Genomic DNA, 18,919 nt, shown 5'->3' on the forward strand with positions numbered 1-18,919 from the left:
TGCCCCGGGCCCCATTGTTACTAGAGCCGGCCCTGTCCCAGAGCCCTTGTTGCAGGCCTAATATGGCATGAATGCGCTCATGTAGATTCTCTTTCCAGATGTAACACGGCTGCCCCAGTTCTGTTGAGTACAGGATGGTAACAAATGTGGGTGTAAAAGATACCAGCAATACCGGATGGATTTGGACCAGGCAATGAGACCAAGTTTTGTTTTTTTTAATTTATGCTATCAATGCATGCTATCCTGGTAATTGTGAACACTGCCTAAGGGAGAATTCACACACACACATGTACCCAAAAAGCATGCATTTTTCCGGATATGCACTTGTGCGTGCTCTTTGCATTTGCATTTTTATATGTGTGTTTCACCTGCATTTTTTAAGAATGCATTTTTTATCTACAGTCAGAAGACAGGATATTGGAACAGGAAACTGTGAGAAAACGCAGAGGAGCCGCCGCCATGAGCCAGCGGCAGGCGGCTCCTTCCGAACACAGCAGTCACTCGCACGGAGAGGCAGCCGCCTCCTCGCATCATGAGGCGGCTGCCTCCGTGCAACAGGTTGCTGAGCGTGGCGAAACCGCCGCGTTGGACGCGGCGGTTAGCACGCATGTCCCCGCTGCGGAGACACCGCAGAGCGGGGCTGTGGTGGCTGGGACACGTAGTCCCTCAAGGTTCAGAGTGACGCGCGCGCGCGCGCACTCAGACAAGATTTCTTACACCCAGGAGGGAGTCAGCTGACCAGGCAGGTCAGCTGACTCTAGCTCCACTCCCCATTGGTCCAGCAATTAGGGAGGTGCTGGGGGACATCTGTGGTATATATACTGCTGGCTGTTCACTCATCTCTTGTCTGGCGTTGCGATCACATACGTGGGAGCACCCAGATCCGTAGTCAGATCCGTTAGTGTGCCGGGACCAGCTGGAGCTGTATCCTACACTAAGCTAGATTCTGTTGATAGCTTAAAGTACTAGTTTGATTGTGATTATCTGTTATGACCTTTGCCTGCCTCGACTATCCTCCTGAACTCTGACCTTGTACCTCGTTATTTCTGATACTCTGTTGCCGAACCCCGGCTCGTTCCTTGACTCTGCTTCTGCCTCCTGATTTTGTACCCCGATATATCTGATACCCCGTTGCTGAACCCTGCCTGTACTTTGACTCCGCCTTTGCCTCCTGATCTTGTACCTTATCTATCCGTGTGTGTACGACCTGGCTTGTCCGACCTCGAGAACCGACCTTATTGTTAGAGGCGGTTCCTCGCTCTGTTAGTAATCCTTCCTCCTGAAGGTTACTTCCAGTCTGTCCTTCCTACTGTCAGTCTGACTCCTCCCGTCTTGGAGAGCTCAGATCTGCGGAAGGAATTTGTGCAGTCCTCCTTGCTGCACTGAGGCTTGTCCTCTGTATTACTGTTGCACCAATCACAACACTCTACTCAGGTGAACAGAGGTTAGCTAGTATATTGGATTATCGGTGATACTGCAGATCACATATAATCTGGTATACGTCTGTATTTCCTGTGATACTGCAGATCACCGGTAATCAGACCTCTCTGTGCTTCACCGATCGTTACAGAACGCCAGACCAAAAGACAGATGGAACGCGCTGATCCTCTGACTGCGCTTGCCACTTCGGTGGACAGTATCCATCAAGCACTGGGCCAGCACAAAGCCTTAATTGATGCCTTATCAGGCTCAGTGTGAACCCTCCAGACGTCAGTTGATGCAGTGCGATCCCATCCTAGTGACGACATACGTATGCCTGTACCTGACAAATTTTCCGGCCACAAATCTGACTTCCGGAATTTCAGGAGTAGAGTATTGTCGTATTTCGAGTTGAGACCCCGATCCTCGGGGACTGAGACCCAACGGATCATCTTTATTAAAACGTTGTTGACTGGGGACTCCCAGTCCTGGGCATATAATCTGCCTTCTACCGATACCGCTCTGACCTCGGTAGAGGAATTCTTTAAGGCCATGGCCATAATCTACGACGATCCTGACCTTGCTGCGTCCTCAGAGCGGAAGCTCAAACTTTTGCGGCAAGGCAGAGGTTCGGTCGAGGATTATGCGGCGGAGTTCCGTAGGTGGTCAGTCACCTCTAGATTTGATAACTTCGCTTTAATGGATTATTTTTTGTCTGGGTTGTCGGAGGAGGTCTCCGACTTAATGTTAACCATACCCGAGCCCAAGACAGTTGATGAGGCCATATCATCGGCCATTCGAGTAGATCGCAGGCTACGCCATCAGAGGCAGGCCAGGGGCAGTCACCGTGTCAGGGTGACTTCGTACGCGGCACCAGTTGCTGCATCCTCTGTAACAGCATCTCCGCCTGTCTCACCCTTCCCGGCCTTGCCTCCACCAGAGCCGATGCAAATTGGTCGATCAAAATTGACCCAGGTGGAGCGAAGGCGGAGGATGACGGAACAACTGTGCCTATACTGTGCAGAGGCAGGGCATAGGGTGCGAAACTGCCCTAACAGGGCGGGAAACGGGTCTGCCTAGGAGTAGTGGGGGTGACACCCTAGGCACACTAACCTCACCCCTTAAAGAGAAAAAATTACTTCTCCCTTGTACGGTCACATGGGATGATAAGTCTGTTGCCACTGAAGCTTTTATTGACTCCGGCTCAGCGGCTAACTTTATGAACTTTGAGTTTGCTCAGGAGTTGGGTCTACCACTCACTCCCGTGAGACCCCCCATTCAGGTCACGGCAGTTGACGATTCCCCTTTGCAGCGGAATCATCCCCTGTAACAGACTCCGCTTGTGAAGCTCACCATAGGGGTATTGCACGGGGAGCAGTTACAATTTTTTGTTTTACACATGTCCACCTACACTATTATCCTAGGCATGCCTTGGTTGCAGGTTCATTCCCCGCAGATAGACTGGGCCACAGGACAGTTGACAGCATGGTCACCTCATTGTTTCCAGCAGTGTTTGGGGAGACTGACATTAGGTCTAACTAAGGTACAGGTGGAAGGTATACCGGAACAATACTCAGATTATGCCGATGTGTTTTGTCCCAAGGCCGCGGATAAATTACCCCCGCATCGCCCATTTGACTGTCCTATTGACCTTCGTTCCGGTTGTATGCCTCCTCGAGGCCACCTGTATAACTTGTCTGGCCCCGAGAAACTAGCCATGCAGGAGTACATCCGTGAGAACTTGGCAAAGGGCTTCATCAGGCCGTCCCGGTCCCCCGCTGGGGCAGGCTTCTTTTTTGTTAAAAAGAAAGACGGGGGTTTACGGCCTTGCATCGATTATCGTGGCCTCAATAAAATCACAGTGAAAAATCGCTACCCGTTACCACTCATAGACGATTTGTTCACACAGGTCACTGAGGCTAGGATATTTTCAAAGCTGGATTTACGGGGGGCATACAACCTGGTGCGTATAAGGAAGGGCGATGAATGGAAGACGGCCTTCAATACCCCTGATGGGCACTACGAGTATAGGGTGATGCCCTTCGGTTTGTGTAATGCCCCGGCCGTCTTCCAGGAACTCATCAATGAGGTTTTTCGGGAGGTATTGGGAAAGTTCGTTTTAGTCTATCTTGACGACATTCTCATTTTTTCTAACAACCTCCCGGAACACAGAACCCATGTCAGGATGGTATTAGACAAACTGAGGCAGAATCTGTTATACGCCAAACTCGAGAAATGTATTTTTGAGGTCACGTCGGTTGCCTTTCTGGGGTATATAATCTCCACCTCAGGTTTGTCTATGGACCCTGCCAAGGTCTCCGCGGTCCTGGAGTGGCCGCAGCCGGTGGGGTTAAAATCATTGCAACGGTTCTTGGGGTTTGCGAACTATTATAGAAGGTTTATTAAGGGGTACTCCACAGTAGTCGCCCCTCTCACTAGCCTTAATAACAAAGGGGCAGACAACACTCATTGGTCTCCCGAGGCCTTACAGGCTTTTTCTAAGTTAAAAGGATTGTTCTGCTCAGCACCCATACTCAGGCACGTGGACACTTCTTTTCCGTTTATTGTTGAGGTAGACGCCTCGGAGATCGAGGTGGGGGCTGTGCTGTCCCAGCGTTCTGGTCTCCAGGGTAGACTACACCCGTGTGCCTATTTTTCCCGAAGGTTCTCTCCGGCAGAGAGAAACTACGACATAGGCAACAGGGAGCTCCTAGCCATCAAATTGGCCTTCGAAGAGTGGCGTCATTGGCTAGAGGGAGCTGAGCACACTATCACGGTTTATACCGATCACAAAAACCTGGAATACATCGAGGGGGCTAAAAGGTTAAGCCCAAGGCAGGCTCGATGGTCACTATTTTTCTCGAGATTTACATTTTTGATCACGTATACGCCAGGTAGTAAGAGTACCAAGGCAGAAGCACTTTCTAGGTGTTTTGAGCCGGAGACAGCACAGCCCTCTGTTCCTGAGACCATTGTCCCACGAAGTGTGGTGTTAGCCGCCACCGAGACTTGGGAGGACTGGAAAGAGACTTTGAGTCCTTTTCAGCAGGATATCCCAGACGGGAAACCAGACGGGGTATTATTTGTTCCGTTACCATTCCGTCTCCAGATCTTGGAGATGGTTCATTCCCATAAGAACGCGGGACATCCGGGAGCGTCTAGAACGCAGGATCTTGTGGCCAGATGTGCATGGTGGCCTTCGCTAGCCGCTGACTGCAAAGAGTTTGTCAGGGAATGTGCGGTGTGCGCGAAAAGCAAGCCCTCCCGGCTGGCATCTGTAGGTACTTTGCAGCCTTTGCCCACCCCGAGTGAACCATGGACCCACTTGTCCATGGATTTCGTGGGAGAGCTTCCGAGATCTGAAGGCATGTCAGTCATTTGGGTGGTGGTCGACCGTTTTAGTAAGATGGCCCATTTCGTGCCTCTAAAAGGACTCCCCTCGGCTCAGGAACTGGCCGATTTATTTATCATCCATGTCTTTAGACTGCATGGCATTGCAGAAGACATAGTATCCGATCGGGGAGTTCAGTTTGTTTCGAAATTTTGGAAGGCATTCTGTCACCAAATGGGCATGAAATTGTCATTTTCCTCGGGGTACCACCCACAGACAAATGGCCAGACGGAGAGGGTCAACCAGTCGTTAGAACAATTTTTGAGATGCTACGTTGCCGAGGCACAGAGTGATTGGGTTAAATATTTACCTTATGCAGAATTTGCCCACAATAACTTAAAGAGTTCGTCCTCAGGTTTCTGTCCATTTCAGATTGTGACAGGTAAACTGCCTAAATTCTCCCCATTGCCAGTTGCGGCCACTCCGTTCCCAGCCTTGGAGACGTGGCTAAGGTCATTTAAGGACATGTGGTGGACCATCAAGAATAACCTTGTAAAAGCTTTCCAGAGTCAGAAAGGTCAGGCTGACAAGAGACGCTCGTTAGAGTGGAAATTCCAACCAGGAGATTTGGTTTGGGTGTCAACCCGTCACCTGACCCGGAAACAACCCTCTGACAAACTTGGTCCCAGGTTCGTGGGTCCATTTCCAGTTACTAGGAGGATCAACAATGTCACATATACCGTTGATCTTCCCACCAGCATGCGCGGAGTAAGGTCTTTCCACGTATCACTTCTCAAACCCGCAGTCCAGGTGGGTCCCACTCCTCCTCCTCCTGTCTTAGTCGATGCCCAACCCGAGTATGAGGTGGAAAAGATCATAGATTCACGTACTGTACAGAACTCGGTGCAGTATCTCGTACATTGGAAGGGGTACGGCATTGAGGAGAGGCAATGGGTACCTGGGAACCGCATGCATGCGGACGAGTTAGTGAGAGAATTTCATGCTGTACATCCAGAAAAACCTGGAAGGAGCTGTCCGGAGTCCACTCCTCGGGGGGGGGGGGGGTACTGTGAGAAAACGCGGAGGAGCCGCCGCCATGAGCCAGCGGCAGACGGCTCCTTCCGCACACAGCAGTCACTCGCACGGAGAGGCAGCCGCCTCCTCGCATCATGAGGCGGCTGCCTCCGTGCAACAGGTTGCTGAGCGTGGCGAAACCGCCGCGTTGGACGCGGCGGTTAGCACGCATGTCCCCGCTGCAGAGACACCGCAGAGCGGGGCTGTGGTGGCTGGGACACGTAGTCCCTCAAGGTTCAGAGTGACGCGCGCGCGCGCACTCAGACAAGATTTATTACACCCAGGAGGGAGTCAGCTGACCAGGCAGGTCAGCTGACTCTAGCTCCACTCCCCATTGGTCCAGCAATTAGGGAGGTGCTGGGGGACATCTGTGGTATATATACTGCTGGCTGTTCACTCATCTCTTGTCTGGCGTTGCGATCGCATACGTGGGAGCACCCAGATCCATAGTAAGATCCGTTAGTGTGCCGGGACCAGCTGGAGCTGTATCCTACACTAAGCTAGATTCTGTTGATAGCTTAAAGTACTAGTTTGATTGTGATTATCTGTTATGACCTTTGCCTGCCTCGACTATCCTCCTGAACTCTGACCTTGTACCTCGTTATATCTGATACTCTGTTGCCGAACCCCGGCTCGTTCCTTGACTCTGCTTCTGCCTCCTGATTTTGTACCCCGATATATCTGATACCCCGTTGCTGAACCCTGCCTGTACTTTGACTCCGCCTTTGCCTCCTGATCTTGTACCTTATCTGTCCGTGTGTGTACGACCTGGCTTGTCCGACCTCGAGAACCGACCTTATTGTTAGAGGCGGTTCCTCGCTCTGTTAGTAATCCTTCCTCCTGAAGGTTACTTCCAGCCTGTCCTTCCTACTGTCAGTCTGACTCCTCCCGTCTTGGAGAGCTCAGATCTGCGGAAGGAATCTGTGCAGTCCTCCTTGCTGCACTGAGGCTTGTCCTCTGTATTACTGTTGCACCAATCACAACACTCTACTCAGGTGAACAGAGGTTAGCTAGTATATTGGATTATCGGTGATACTGCAGATCACATATAATCTGGTTTACATCTGTATTTCCTGTGATACTGCAGATCACCGGTAATCAGACCTCTCTGTGCTTCACCGATCGTTACAGAAACACAGTATTATTATTTTTAGTATTTATATAGCGCTGACATCTAAAGCCCAATCTACACGATACGATTCTTTGTGCAATTCAATTACGATTCTATTTACGATCCGATTAAATCCGACATGTCCGATCAGGATTCGATTCGATTCAATTTGATTTGCCATTGTTTTGCATTGGCAAATCGAATTGAATCAAATCGAATCCCAATCGGACATGTCGGATTTAATTGGATCGTAAATAGAATCGTAATTAGATTGCACAAAGAATTATATCGTGTAGATTTGGCTTTACACAGTGATGTACAGAGTTAAAACTTAAAGGAACACTATCGATTGACATGTTTTTTTCAATTGCGATAGTAAATGTTTGGGAAGTGCTGCTAAGTACTGGTGTATACATCTGAATCCTTACCTCTTTGTTTACTGTTATCTAATCCCTTTCACACTTTTCTGAGGGCAGTCTGCTGAAATTGTGCCATCAGCCATGAGGGGAGGGGGGATTCCCTTCACAGTGCATCATTAACACTATGAGCTTGATTCACTAAACCGTGATAAGTCATATCACGGCCGTTTTCGCGCGCATTTGCATGTGGTCATGAATTTGCTCACGCAATCATGAATTTTCACGCGCTAACACAAATTTTCACGCGCTAACACAATTTTACAAACTGTGGTAGGCCCATAGGAGTACATTAGGTTCCAGCAATATGCAATTTTGTATTGCATTCAAAACACATGCAAAGTTTGATCCCTGCCTTACGCTTGGCAGTTCAGAGCAGGAAAATGCTGTTGCCTGGCATTCATATAGTGAGATCTACGCTACTAATATTAGGTTGAATAGTAAACACATTAAATCAGATTTAATTTTGGGAAGGAAAAAAAGTTCTTCTGGAGATGACAGATCTGGTGGTCCAATTCTTCCTTTCCTAACAGAACAAAAATTATTAATTTAAAATGCTTGGATATTCCAGTGAGGAAGTTTAGTTTTACTGAGAGAGGCATTGCTCCATTAGAAAATTTCAAATCTTGCATTCTAGTGATGAAGTGGTCTCAAGAGAGGAGCAGAATGAAATAATTATCAGTCTTAACACAGTAGGTGTAATGATCTGCTCTGCTGTCTGCACAGGCAGGCAGCTTTTTGACCATTTTTCAGGTCTGCATGCTGCAGGTCCCTGGAAAGGAGACCTGTCTTCACTCTGCAAGTTTCAGACTTGCTGTTCTGGGGAGGGATTTGCATTCACTCATCTGGTTATTGATAGCTCTGCCTCTTTTGAAGGCTTGCAGTATAAATGCCATTTCCTCCCAGAATTCCCTGCTGGTCATAAAGGTTTGGTTCTGCTGGACTTACCTTGAGTTACAGCCCCTCTGCTAATTGTTTGCTAAATATTGTCTTAAGGCCCATACACACGTCGGATTTTTCTGAACGACGGGTCGTTTGAACGTCCCGTCGTTCAGTCATTCGCACGCGGAATCCAACGTGTGTACAGACTATCGTTCGCGTGATAAGACTGGTTTCCAGCAATCCGCCCGGTGGATCGCTGGTAACCAGTCTTATCACCCGAACGATAGTCTGTACACATGTCGGATTTGACGTGCAAACGACTGAACGACGGGACGTTCAGACGACCCGTCGTTCAGAAAAATCTGACGTGTCTATGGGCCTTTAGAGTAGTTATCCTTTGGAGTGCACTAGCATTCCTTCTAGCGCAGTCAGGTTGTTTATTATCTGTATTGCCTAGTTCTGTCTTATCTGTTGTGATTGCACTTTCTCCAATGGCGGCTGACAATGAATCGCTCTGTCTGTTTGGATCGCATTCGCCCTAGCGGTAGAGGCGGTGGATCTTTTTGTATTCTGTCTTGGAGTGTAAGCCAGAGCAGCGGTTGCTACTGGTTGATCCATCTGTCTGTCTGTTGGGATTGCATTCGCCCTAGAGGTGGTGGATCTCTCGGTAATCTGTCTTGGAGTGTAGCCAGAGCAGCGGTTGCTACTGGTTACTCCTTCAGTCTGTCTTGTCTAGCACGAACGCTTGCTGTTGTCTGGTGTGAGGCAACCGATTAGCAAGCGTTTGCGTTATTTGTCTGTCGTCTTTTTATGTGTTTCATTTGCTAGTCAGGGTTGGTACGCTTTGTCGCTGTTGCGCTTAACGTGCGGTGACCATGCCTTGCACGCGCTTTTCTGCTATTGCGCTTAACGTGACCGCGTGTAGCTAGTCCTGTCTGTTCCTTCGTGTTGGATTACAGTTTGTTAATTGGTTCTGTCTTTATTTTTCCTATGATTTGTCTTTGCTCAGTCTTGTGTCTCTATTGGCAATCGCAGTTCTTGCGATTGCTTTCTCACTTGGTCTTCGCTGTTGTATGTCAACCGTCGCCGGGTGGCGACTAGATTGGGGGACATACATACATTCTGTCTCTGTGCTCACTCTCTCTCAAGAGAGAGGCTATCTTGCTCTGTATTGCTTCCATTCGTACAATTTCTATCTGGAATCTGTGGCTGTGCAGAGGGTTTATTCCTCTGCACTCCACAGCTCCATCTGCCGGTTGGAATTCCTCTCTACAGGTGCATTTGCACCAAAGCTGGGTTCCCTTTCCAAGCGCTTGTGGAGGGTTTCCGCAGTGTCAGCGCACATGTTGTGCGCTGTCCTTGGAGATAATTCCACAATCGTTACAGTAGGATGGGGGACAGTAGTCTCTAGACAATCCCTTGTGGATTTCAGATTAATCTCCATAGCGGTGGACAATACCATAACATTTTCAGAAGGGTGAAAGTACTGTAAACAGATACAGTCTAAGGTGCTAGGAAGAGGAGCCTGGGGCGTTTCTAGCCTTTTCACTCCAGGCAAGAAGTCCTGCCCCCCCCCCCCCCCACCTTAAAAAAAGACAACTCTCTAGAGAATATAAACCATGTGCTGTATAGGGTGGATACATAATACAGGGAGACCCTAAGATACAAACAACCCACCATTCCTGTCACATTTTGTTGCACACCCCCTTCCTGCACTACCGCAGCTTAGTGTGTAAGTGCAGAGTATAGTGCAGGAGAAGCTATGCTCTCACCTCTCCACTGGACTCCAGTGCTGTGCTTCCCCCCGTCTGCTCACCACTTGTCCTAGTGCCCAGCATCTCCTACCGCAGGAGAACAGTGGGACAAGGGGACAGAGGGAGCACTAAGGTGGACATAAGGAGGCACAGGCACAGTGGGACAGAGGGAGGCACAGAAGGATGCACACAGAGCCGGATCATCCACAAGGTAACTTAGGCAGGTGCCTAGGGGTGGCAGAAAGTCTAGGGGCCTGGTTTATGCTAATCCCCAACAAATCTTGCCAAAAAAGCTAGGTGGCCATCAAGTGTGGACCAAAAATCGTTGCTTGCCTAGGACACCATTTAACTTGAATCCATCTCTGGACACACAGGGGGGTAGAGGTGGCACAGGGGGACTAAAGGTGGCACAAGGGGACAGAAAGAGGCACAAAGAGAGACAGAAGGAAGAACAGGGGGGGAGAAGGACACACGGGGCAGAGGTGGCACAGGGAGACTGAAGGTGGCACAAGGAGACATAAAGAAACACAAAGGGAGACAGAAGTAAGTACAAACACCTGTGGGGGTGTGTCTTTGGTCGGGGATGTGGCTTCATTTTGGTGCGGGGCTCAATTCAGGGGAGAGGCTTAATTAGGGGCATGGTGTGCCCCAGAGCCAATGGCACTCCAGGCAGAGTAATGCCTATGCCTAAAAATGCCCCTGAGAGGAGCACACACTCAAACCTATAGATGGTCACAGTGGCGGTGGTCTGGAGGAGGATGTGGGAACCCTTTGGAAGATCCAGATGCTTTCCTCTTAGGTAAGTATCTTATTTTTTATTTTATGCCATCTTAGGTTCTCTTTAAGTGACAGCAATAGCCAGACGTTAAGAAAGTGATTTAATACATTGGATTTTAAAAGATGTGTAATGAATAATTTAGAAAACACATTATGAAAGAATGAAAATAATCATCATTTATAATCTCATGGGGCTCACAAAAAATAGAAACTTAAAAAAATACATTTACCTTCATTTGTTATAAAGAGCTGAAAAAATTGCAGCTTAAGTTCCTCTTCATTAAAGTATTCCACTTGCATTTGATAACGGACTCCATATCTTAAATGTATGATACACTTTGTTGTTGTTTCAAAGGATCCTGATTCTTCTTTTCTGTTTTTGTTTATTTTTGAAAAAGATATTTTTTGTCATAACAGTACTTTTCTTCAGCTACAGTCAAGAGAAAAATAAAGTTCTCCAACTTTCAAATCTATGTTTTCACTTATCAGAGCATGAAAAAAATATAATCTGGTCCTCCTTACCAGGTTCTAAAATTAATTAAATCTAATTTCATGTATACAAAATTAAGCCAAGATGGAGAAAAACAATATACAAAATGAAAAAGTATATGCCGTCATTCAGTAACTTGTAGACCTCCCTTTACCTGCAAATTAAATTATTTCTGAGTGACTTTATCAGTCTCTCATATATGGAGGAATTTTGTTAACTGAATTACTGCAAGGTGCCCAGGTCCTTTGGCTGCAAAACAAGCCTACATCATTGCCCCTCCACCACATTGCTTGACAGTTGGTATGGAGCATTTGTGTTGATATGTGATACAGGGGCGTAACAATAGCCCCTGCAGCATCTGCGACTGTAGTGGGGCCCGGAGCTCATGGGGGGCCCGTCCATGCCGGCTGCCTACTAGTCTAGTAGGACTAGTGCCTGCCTGTCGGCAGCAGTGAGGGTGGACAGCAGGACAAGCCGGAAAGTGTGATTGGCGACCGTGGTGTGCATTGCTGAAGTGCCGACGTGTGGAGAATTCCTGCTGCTGGCCACTGGCCAGCATCTACCGGTGATTGCAGGCAGAGCAAGATTATGCAGGTCTCTGGACATCAGCTGCACTGTGTGCTTCGGCAGCTGGCAGAGAGAGAGAAGCCTCGGGAGAGCTGCGTGCAGTGAGTATGCAAATGAGTGATCAGTGCTGATCACTCAGCTCACCTCTGACCTTTCTTGACCGTAACTTCTGTGCTGCCGCTGTGTGCTCCACACTTCATTCCCAGGAAGCAGGTAATTAAGCTGGCCAGACTGCGTGCCCTCTCTCCTCCCCCCACCAGCAGGAAGGAAGGGAATATACGGTATAAGTAAAGTTAACTCTCGGTGTAGTTGTGCAACTTGCCTGTGAGTTCTGTCTCCCCTTCCACAAAGCTGACAACTCTGCATGTTTTTCTCTTTCATGTGTATCTCTTACTCCCTTTACGTGTGTCTGTGTGTTTCTCTGTGCCTTTCTCCCTTTCCACGTGTTTGTCTATGAGTTTGGTACATCCCCATGGCTGTCCCCCCCCCCCTTTCTGTCACTACTGGGGATGAGCGTACAGCGTTCTGAATGCTTAGAATCTGAATCTTTACATATTCAGACAGCAGAGAGGGTTTTAACTCACCCATTTTGCTGCCTCTGCCCTGCGTTGAGTTCCAGGCAGCTCCCGGATTCTTCCTCCATCCCAGCCAAAAGAAGGAATTGTCAGAGAGCTGGAACGCAATGTGGCGCACAGCAGGCAGAAGGGGCAATAAGGGTGAGTTAACAATCCCTGCTGTGATCCAAATAAGTAATGAATGATTCAGAATCTGATCCAAAGCATTAGAAATGCTGTTCCAAATTTAAACGCTCATTCTTGCTCCCTACCCACAATGTCACTGTCTCTCCCTCTCTGTCACATCCTCTCCCCCATGTAGCTTTCTATCCCTCTCTGTATCACTACCCCACCTCTGTCAATCCACCCATCCCTCCCCTCCATCATGTGGCCTGTACACATGCTAGATAAAACTAAGCTGAGATGGTCGCTAATGTTGCCAATATATTACTGCAGCTAATCCTACTTTCACAAAGAACTCTCCCTCCTTCGATACCTATCCCTAAACCCACTCCCCCCGCTGATGCCTAACCATAAACCATTCTCCCCTCCCAACATTATATTTCCCCCCCCCTGCACCCCCCTTCCTGACACCTAACCTTAACCTTACCTTAAAAACCCTCCTTCCTAACGCCTAACCTTAACCATGCTCCCCGCCGTAAATAACAAAAACATTTGGTCACCTCCATCGAAATTTGGGGCATTGTGGCCACCCGTCATGTAAACTGTGCCTACAAATAGCAGGTACCCTAATCTCCATCTATAATATTACTAGGGATAGCTATGGTGGCGCTCACATTTTTTTTTCGGGGGGCCCATCCAAATGTTTTGCAGGGGGGCCCCAGAGAGTTCTAGTTACGCCCCTGATGTGATATGCTGTGTTGGTTTTCACCACACTCTGCACTCTACATAATGTCCAGACATCACTCTTGTCTGTCCAAAGGCGATTATTCCAGAATTCTTGTGGTTTCAGATGTAAATTTGCAGATCTATACTATGTTCCCATGTTCTTTTTAAAGAGAAGATACTTTCCCCTGACAGCCTTTCCAAACAAGCTATACTAGTCCTGTGCCTTGCTAATTGCAAAGTAATGAACTTTAAAGTGGTATTATACCAAAATATCATCTATGGTCTAAATCAGGTACATCTTCAATCTGGCCCACCGAAGCTGCCACATGCAGCATTTTTTTTTTCTTCTTCAGCGCCTTTTATTTCCTAGTGTATAGAGCATTATGCCCAGCAACAATAGAGGGCTGAGGATTGGGTGGGCATCCTTCCTAACCCAGCCCATCTGAGTTTGGGATATCTGCCCCTCTGTGATTGACTGGCAGGGAAGGCTGCCGACGGGGCTATGCAGTTTTAGCTTCAGCACGTGAGCAGCACGTGCTGAAGCTGAGGTTGCGCAGGGAGGAGAGTGCTCCTGCCAGATTTACGTGAGCTGTGCTGAACAATCATTATGTATGTTTTTTCGTTTGTTTTTTGTTTTTTTTTGCTGCAGGGCCGGTCTGAGGCAGAGCCATAGCCATATGGGCGAGCAGAAACTCCTCAGCCATTCCACCCGAACATCTACCCAGCCCCGGACTATTTTCTGCCACCCTTCCCCACTCCCTCCAGACTGCAGCTGGGGGAATTTGGGTGGAGAAATGGCTAACTTATTTTCGCTGCTGCGGATTGGGTAAGTGTTGTTTAATCTATTGTTCTATTGTGTGCATGCGTTGCCAGGGACGCGCTGCTATGGATACTTTACCCTGCCACTGTTGTGAGCGGCTGTATTGTTGACATGCGACGTCATTAAGGTACGCCCTTGTGGGCGGCGAGCTGACTACGTCGCATACATTGCTCTACACGCACTGAGTATGCGCAGAGCCACGGGTAGACTCCGGGCAGCGTGAACGTGGTGATGCGTGCCGCTCTCTAGTCACCTGATCCGGCAATAGCGAATAGGAATGCGGAAGTGGTTTCCTGTCGGCGCTGTGCGCTGACACACTCCGAGACAGTTTTTCTTTAGGATACTTTGCATGTTGGCCATGCAGTCTCCACTCAGGTCCGCCAGAGAGCTCAGGTAATATGATTGGCTGTGGGAAATTTGAATTGATTGGATATGTGGGTGGGATGACACTATATATGTTGCATGTATGTGTGATCTCACTTGTGGTTAAAACGGCTTGAAGAAAGGCTAAGACCTGAAACAGCGGGCTGTCGCTGTATTACCACTGTTTTTAATGCTTCAATAAAGAGCTTTTCTACTTTTGGAAGTGCCAGCCTCCAACACTCTCTCTTGCATGGATTGGATCTGACGGTGTGAGGATCCCCGGAGGCTTGGGCACCCTTTTCCCTGTGTACAGCGAGTGCCACTCTTTTTATCAGCATCTATACCTGTGGATCACACCGTAGAGGATGAGCACCACCGGGGACTGTGGGTCTGGAGGTTTACCAGACACTTTTTCTTATACTGAGGAGCATGCAGCTAATGTCTTGGCTAAGGCTGGTGAAGCGATTGCCTTCTTACAGACACCTGATATTAAACCTTTGAAACGTGACCTAGAAGCCACCAAAAAGAAATGGGTAGAATTGGATATGCACGCTAGGACACTTGCAGGGCCGGTCCTGGACTTTCTGCTGCCTGAGGCAAAGATCGTAAAGGCACCCCCCCCCCTCCCCCCCAATATTTCTACATAACATTACATCCCCCACACAACCGACCGTGTCCGTGAAGGAAAGCCTGAGTGACGCAGCAAAGTGAGTGACTGACTCACCGGGGATTGGGTCTCCCTCCGGGTCTGGCGGCGGCGAAGGGCGGGCATCTGCATCCAGCATGCATCCTGCACTGGCAGGGGACAGACGGCTGCGGTCTGCGGCGGGCATGCTCCATCTCGGATCTGAGGGATCTCGCGCTGGGCCAGTGAGCGGCGGCAGCCAGCCAGCCTCATCATCATCGTCACAGTCACGTCGGCGGCGCTCGCTGCTCAGTGACTGACCGTGGCAATCAGCCGCAGCCAGGGCAGCAGAGCGGGCGGCAGCCGCCGCCATCAAATCAGCAGGCTTAGGCACTAGGCAGCCTCACCAGCGTGCAGCCTTGGAGGAAACAGGAGAGGCTGCAGAGCTCGGAGTCGTCGGACTCGGAGGCCGGCGGCAACAGTGCAGTTTCTAGGCTAAAATGCACCCAGGGCGAGGGTGTAAAAATTGCACCCCCCCCCCGGTATAGGTAGCCAGCTATAGGTCCCCCCCCCCCCCCCCCCCCCGAGTATAGGTGGCCAGGCATAGGTGAGCCAGTAAAGTTGCCCCCAGTATAGGTTAGCCAGGTAGTTGCCTCCAGTATAGGTAGCCAGTATAGTTGCCCCCAGTATATGTTAGATAGGCAGGCACCCCCCCCCCCCCCGGTATAAGTTAGATAAGTAGGTGCCACCAGTACAGGTTAGCTAGGTAGGTGCCTCCAATATAGGTAGCCAGTATAGTTGCCCCCAGCATAGGTTAGATAGGTAGGTACCCCCAGTATAGGTTAGTTAGGTAGGTGCCCCCAGTATAGCCAGTATAGTTGCCACCTGTATAGGCTAGCTAGGTACGTAGGTGCCCCCAATACAGGTTAGATAAGTGCCCACAGCATAGGTTAGATAGATAGCTTCCCCCCCAGTATAGGTTAGATTAGGTCACTGCCCCTCAGTATAGGTTAGATTAGGTAGGTGCCCCCAGTATAGGTTAGATTAGGTAGGTGCCCCCAGTATAGGTTAGATTAGGTAGGTGCCCCCAGTATAGATTAGATAGGTAGCTGCCCCCCAGCATAGGTTAGACAGGTAGCTGCCCCCCAGCATAGGTTAGATAGGTAGCTGCCCCCCAGTATAGGTTAGATAGGTAGCTGCCCCCCAGTATAGGTTAGATTAGGTAGGTGCCCCCCAGTACAGGTTAGATTAGGTAGGTGCCCCCCAGTATAGGATAGATAGGTAGCTGCCCCCAGTATAGGTTAGATAGGTAGCTGCCCCCAGTATAGGTTAGATAGGTAGCTGCCCCCCAGTATAGGATAGATAGGTAGCTGCCCCCCAGTATAGGATAGATAGGTAGCTGCCCCCCAGCATAGGTTAGATAGGTAGCTGCCCCCCAGTATAGGTTAGATAGTTAGCTGCCCCCCAGTATAGGTTAGATAGGTAGCTGCCCCCCAGTATAGGTTAGATAGGTAGCTGCCCCCCAGTATAGGATAGATAGGTAGCTGCCCCCCAGTATAGGTTAGATTAGGTAGGTGCCCCCCAGTATAGGATAGATAGGTAGCTGCACCCAGTACAGGTTATATTAGGTAGGTGCCCCCCAGTATAAGATAGATAGATAGATAGATAGATAGATAGATAGATAGATAGGTAGATAGCTGCCCCCAAAACAGGTTAGATTAGGTAGGTGCCCCCCAGTATAAGATAGATAGGTAGCTTGCCCAGTATAGGTTAAGTAGGTAGGTGCCCCCTCATAATGGCGGAGGGGGGAGCCAGAGCCGCGGTGAGGGCAGCCCGACCTCTCCTTCCCTCTCCCCGGGCCGCCCTCCATGCTCCCCCCCTGACTGCAGGCAGCAGAGTTAGCGCGCAGGGAAGCACTGCTGTACACAGTTGTTACTCACCTCCCTGGATCCGATCGCCGCTCCCGCCCTTCTGGTCTCCTCTCTGCAATGTAGCCGCTGATACATTACACACGCTGCGTCCTGTTTACACAGGAAGCAGCCGCGTGTGTATCAGCGGCTAGGCAGAGAGGAGACCAGCAGGGCGGGAGCGGCGATCGGATCCAGGGAGGTGAGTAACAACTGTGTACAGCAGCGCTTCCCTGCGCGCTAACTCTGCTGCCTGCAGTCAGAGGGGGGAGCATGGAGGGCGGCCCGGGGAGAGGGAAGGAGAGGTCGGGCGGCCCTCACCGCGGCTCTGGCTCCCCCCGCTATCACAGCGCCCCCCCCCTTCTTCTGCGCCCAGGGCAGCGGGCGGGCGGGCGGTCCCGGCGGTGCACAGCCTAATGGGGGGTGGCGGGGCGGGTGACTCAGCCAGAACACAGACAGTCTGGGCAGACGCGGTCTCGGTGGAGCCGGAGGGGAGGGAGAGTCAGTCACTCATGGTGTGTGCAGACACGGGGTCGGAGGCACGGTCGGGCACCACACAGGAGCAGCCGGACTTCACTGCAGAGTCTGCACTGCAGCCTGCACTCTCTCTCTCGTCTACGCAGTCACTTCATCTGGTGCCGCCCCTCCACTTCCTGCTGCCTGAGGAACCCGCCTCACCCCGTCTCATGGGCGGGCCGGCCCTGGACACTTGCAGAATATTGCCGTTCAAGGAGAATACCCCGGGCAGTACGTTCCCAAGTTTCACCTATGATATTTGGTGGTGATCCAGAGTTTTGTTCGATTTTTGAGAGGATTTGGAATAAAGCAGCATTTGACACCATGATCCTCACGATTGAGAGGATCCATCGTGAACTTCCAATCCTAGAACAGAAAAGCCTAGCTATCATTACCCAATTGACCGCACTGTTATCAGCAGATGAGATGCAAGCGTTTGTGGATCAGCTGTCGGCTAAGTTGGCATCACACACCAAGACCATTGAAGAAACTAAGCGTTTGAAGTTCCATCGTGATACTCATGATTATACTGAGGGCTATGTATATTCATGGCAAAAAATGGTGCCTGCTAACACCCTGAGGAGACCTAAGAAACCAAGTAAACCCAGGGGGAGGTTGCCACGCCCACACCCTCCACAGGGAGAGGGCTCCCGTCCCCCGCAGGGGGGTAATCAGGGATCATCTACCTCTGATTTTTTGTCCTCAAGGGAGACCTCACCTACACCAAGAGGCGCAGTAGGCGGGGTGGGAGCAGGGCCAGGAATAAACGTACGAAAAGATTCAGTAAAGAGTCAGATGGAGCTACGCAAGAGACCCTAATCGAGTCACCACAACTAGTGGTTAACATCTCTAGTCATGTCCTTACACCGACTGAGGAGAGAGTGCTTAACTATGGGTTAAATTTCAGCCCCACCAATTTACCCAATTTTTTTGAATTGGACCAGGAACTGTTTCGATTTTTTAGGACAATTAAACTCAAATATTTTTTTGGGACAATGCCACACTTTGTCAACTCTCGTGAGGCAGTGGATGAGTCTATGCTTTGCCTTAAGGACTTTGGACTGAGGAATAAGAGTTGTTTTTCTCCATCAGGCAATCTAGTGATTGACAACTTTTGTGCCCGTGTTATGGAGGATGTGGGGAAATTGGAGACTGAACAACAAACGAAAAGAGTACAGTTTAACCTTACCCGGGATGAGCGAATGGCATTGGAGGGTCTGAAAAAGAGAACGGAACTAACTATACGGCCCGCCGATAAGGGCGGAGCCGTTGTGATATTAGATAGTAGTTACTATGAGGAGGAGATTAGGGGCCAGTTGGCCCAAGTTGAGGTTTATGGCAAAATATCTGAGGACCCTGTGGTCCATATACAAAGGAAGATTAAAAGCATTATTGAAAAAGCTAAAAGTGCAGGAATCATTGATGAGGGGCTAGCCAAGTTCCTGGTGCAAGATAATCCTGTCA

The 18,919-nt window shown here is 49.6% G+C and overlaps 1 protein-coding gene across 1 annotated transcript in view; it reads right to left on the minus strand.

The window, feature by feature from the left end:
• The window catches only part of LOC137557929 (uncharacterized), a 259,888-nt gene that overhangs the window by 168,865 nt on the left and 72,104 nt on the right, over positions 1 to 18,919 (minus strand). The window contains exon 7 of the mRNA XM_068271708.1: positions 10,995 to 11,137. Within this exon, the coding sequence (XP_068127809.1) occupies positions 10,995 to 11,137 (143 nt within the window). The remainder of the gene's footprint in view (positions 1 to 10,994; positions 11,138 to 18,919) is intronic.

The sequence above is a fragment of the Hyperolius riggenbachi genome, chromosome 1 (genome assembly GCF_040937935.1).
Source record: "Hyperolius riggenbachi isolate aHypRig1 chromosome 1, aHypRig1.pri, whole genome shotgun sequence".
Classification (NCBI taxonomy): domain Eukaryota; kingdom Metazoa; phylum Chordata; class Amphibia; order Anura; family Hyperoliidae; genus Hyperolius; species Hyperolius riggenbachi.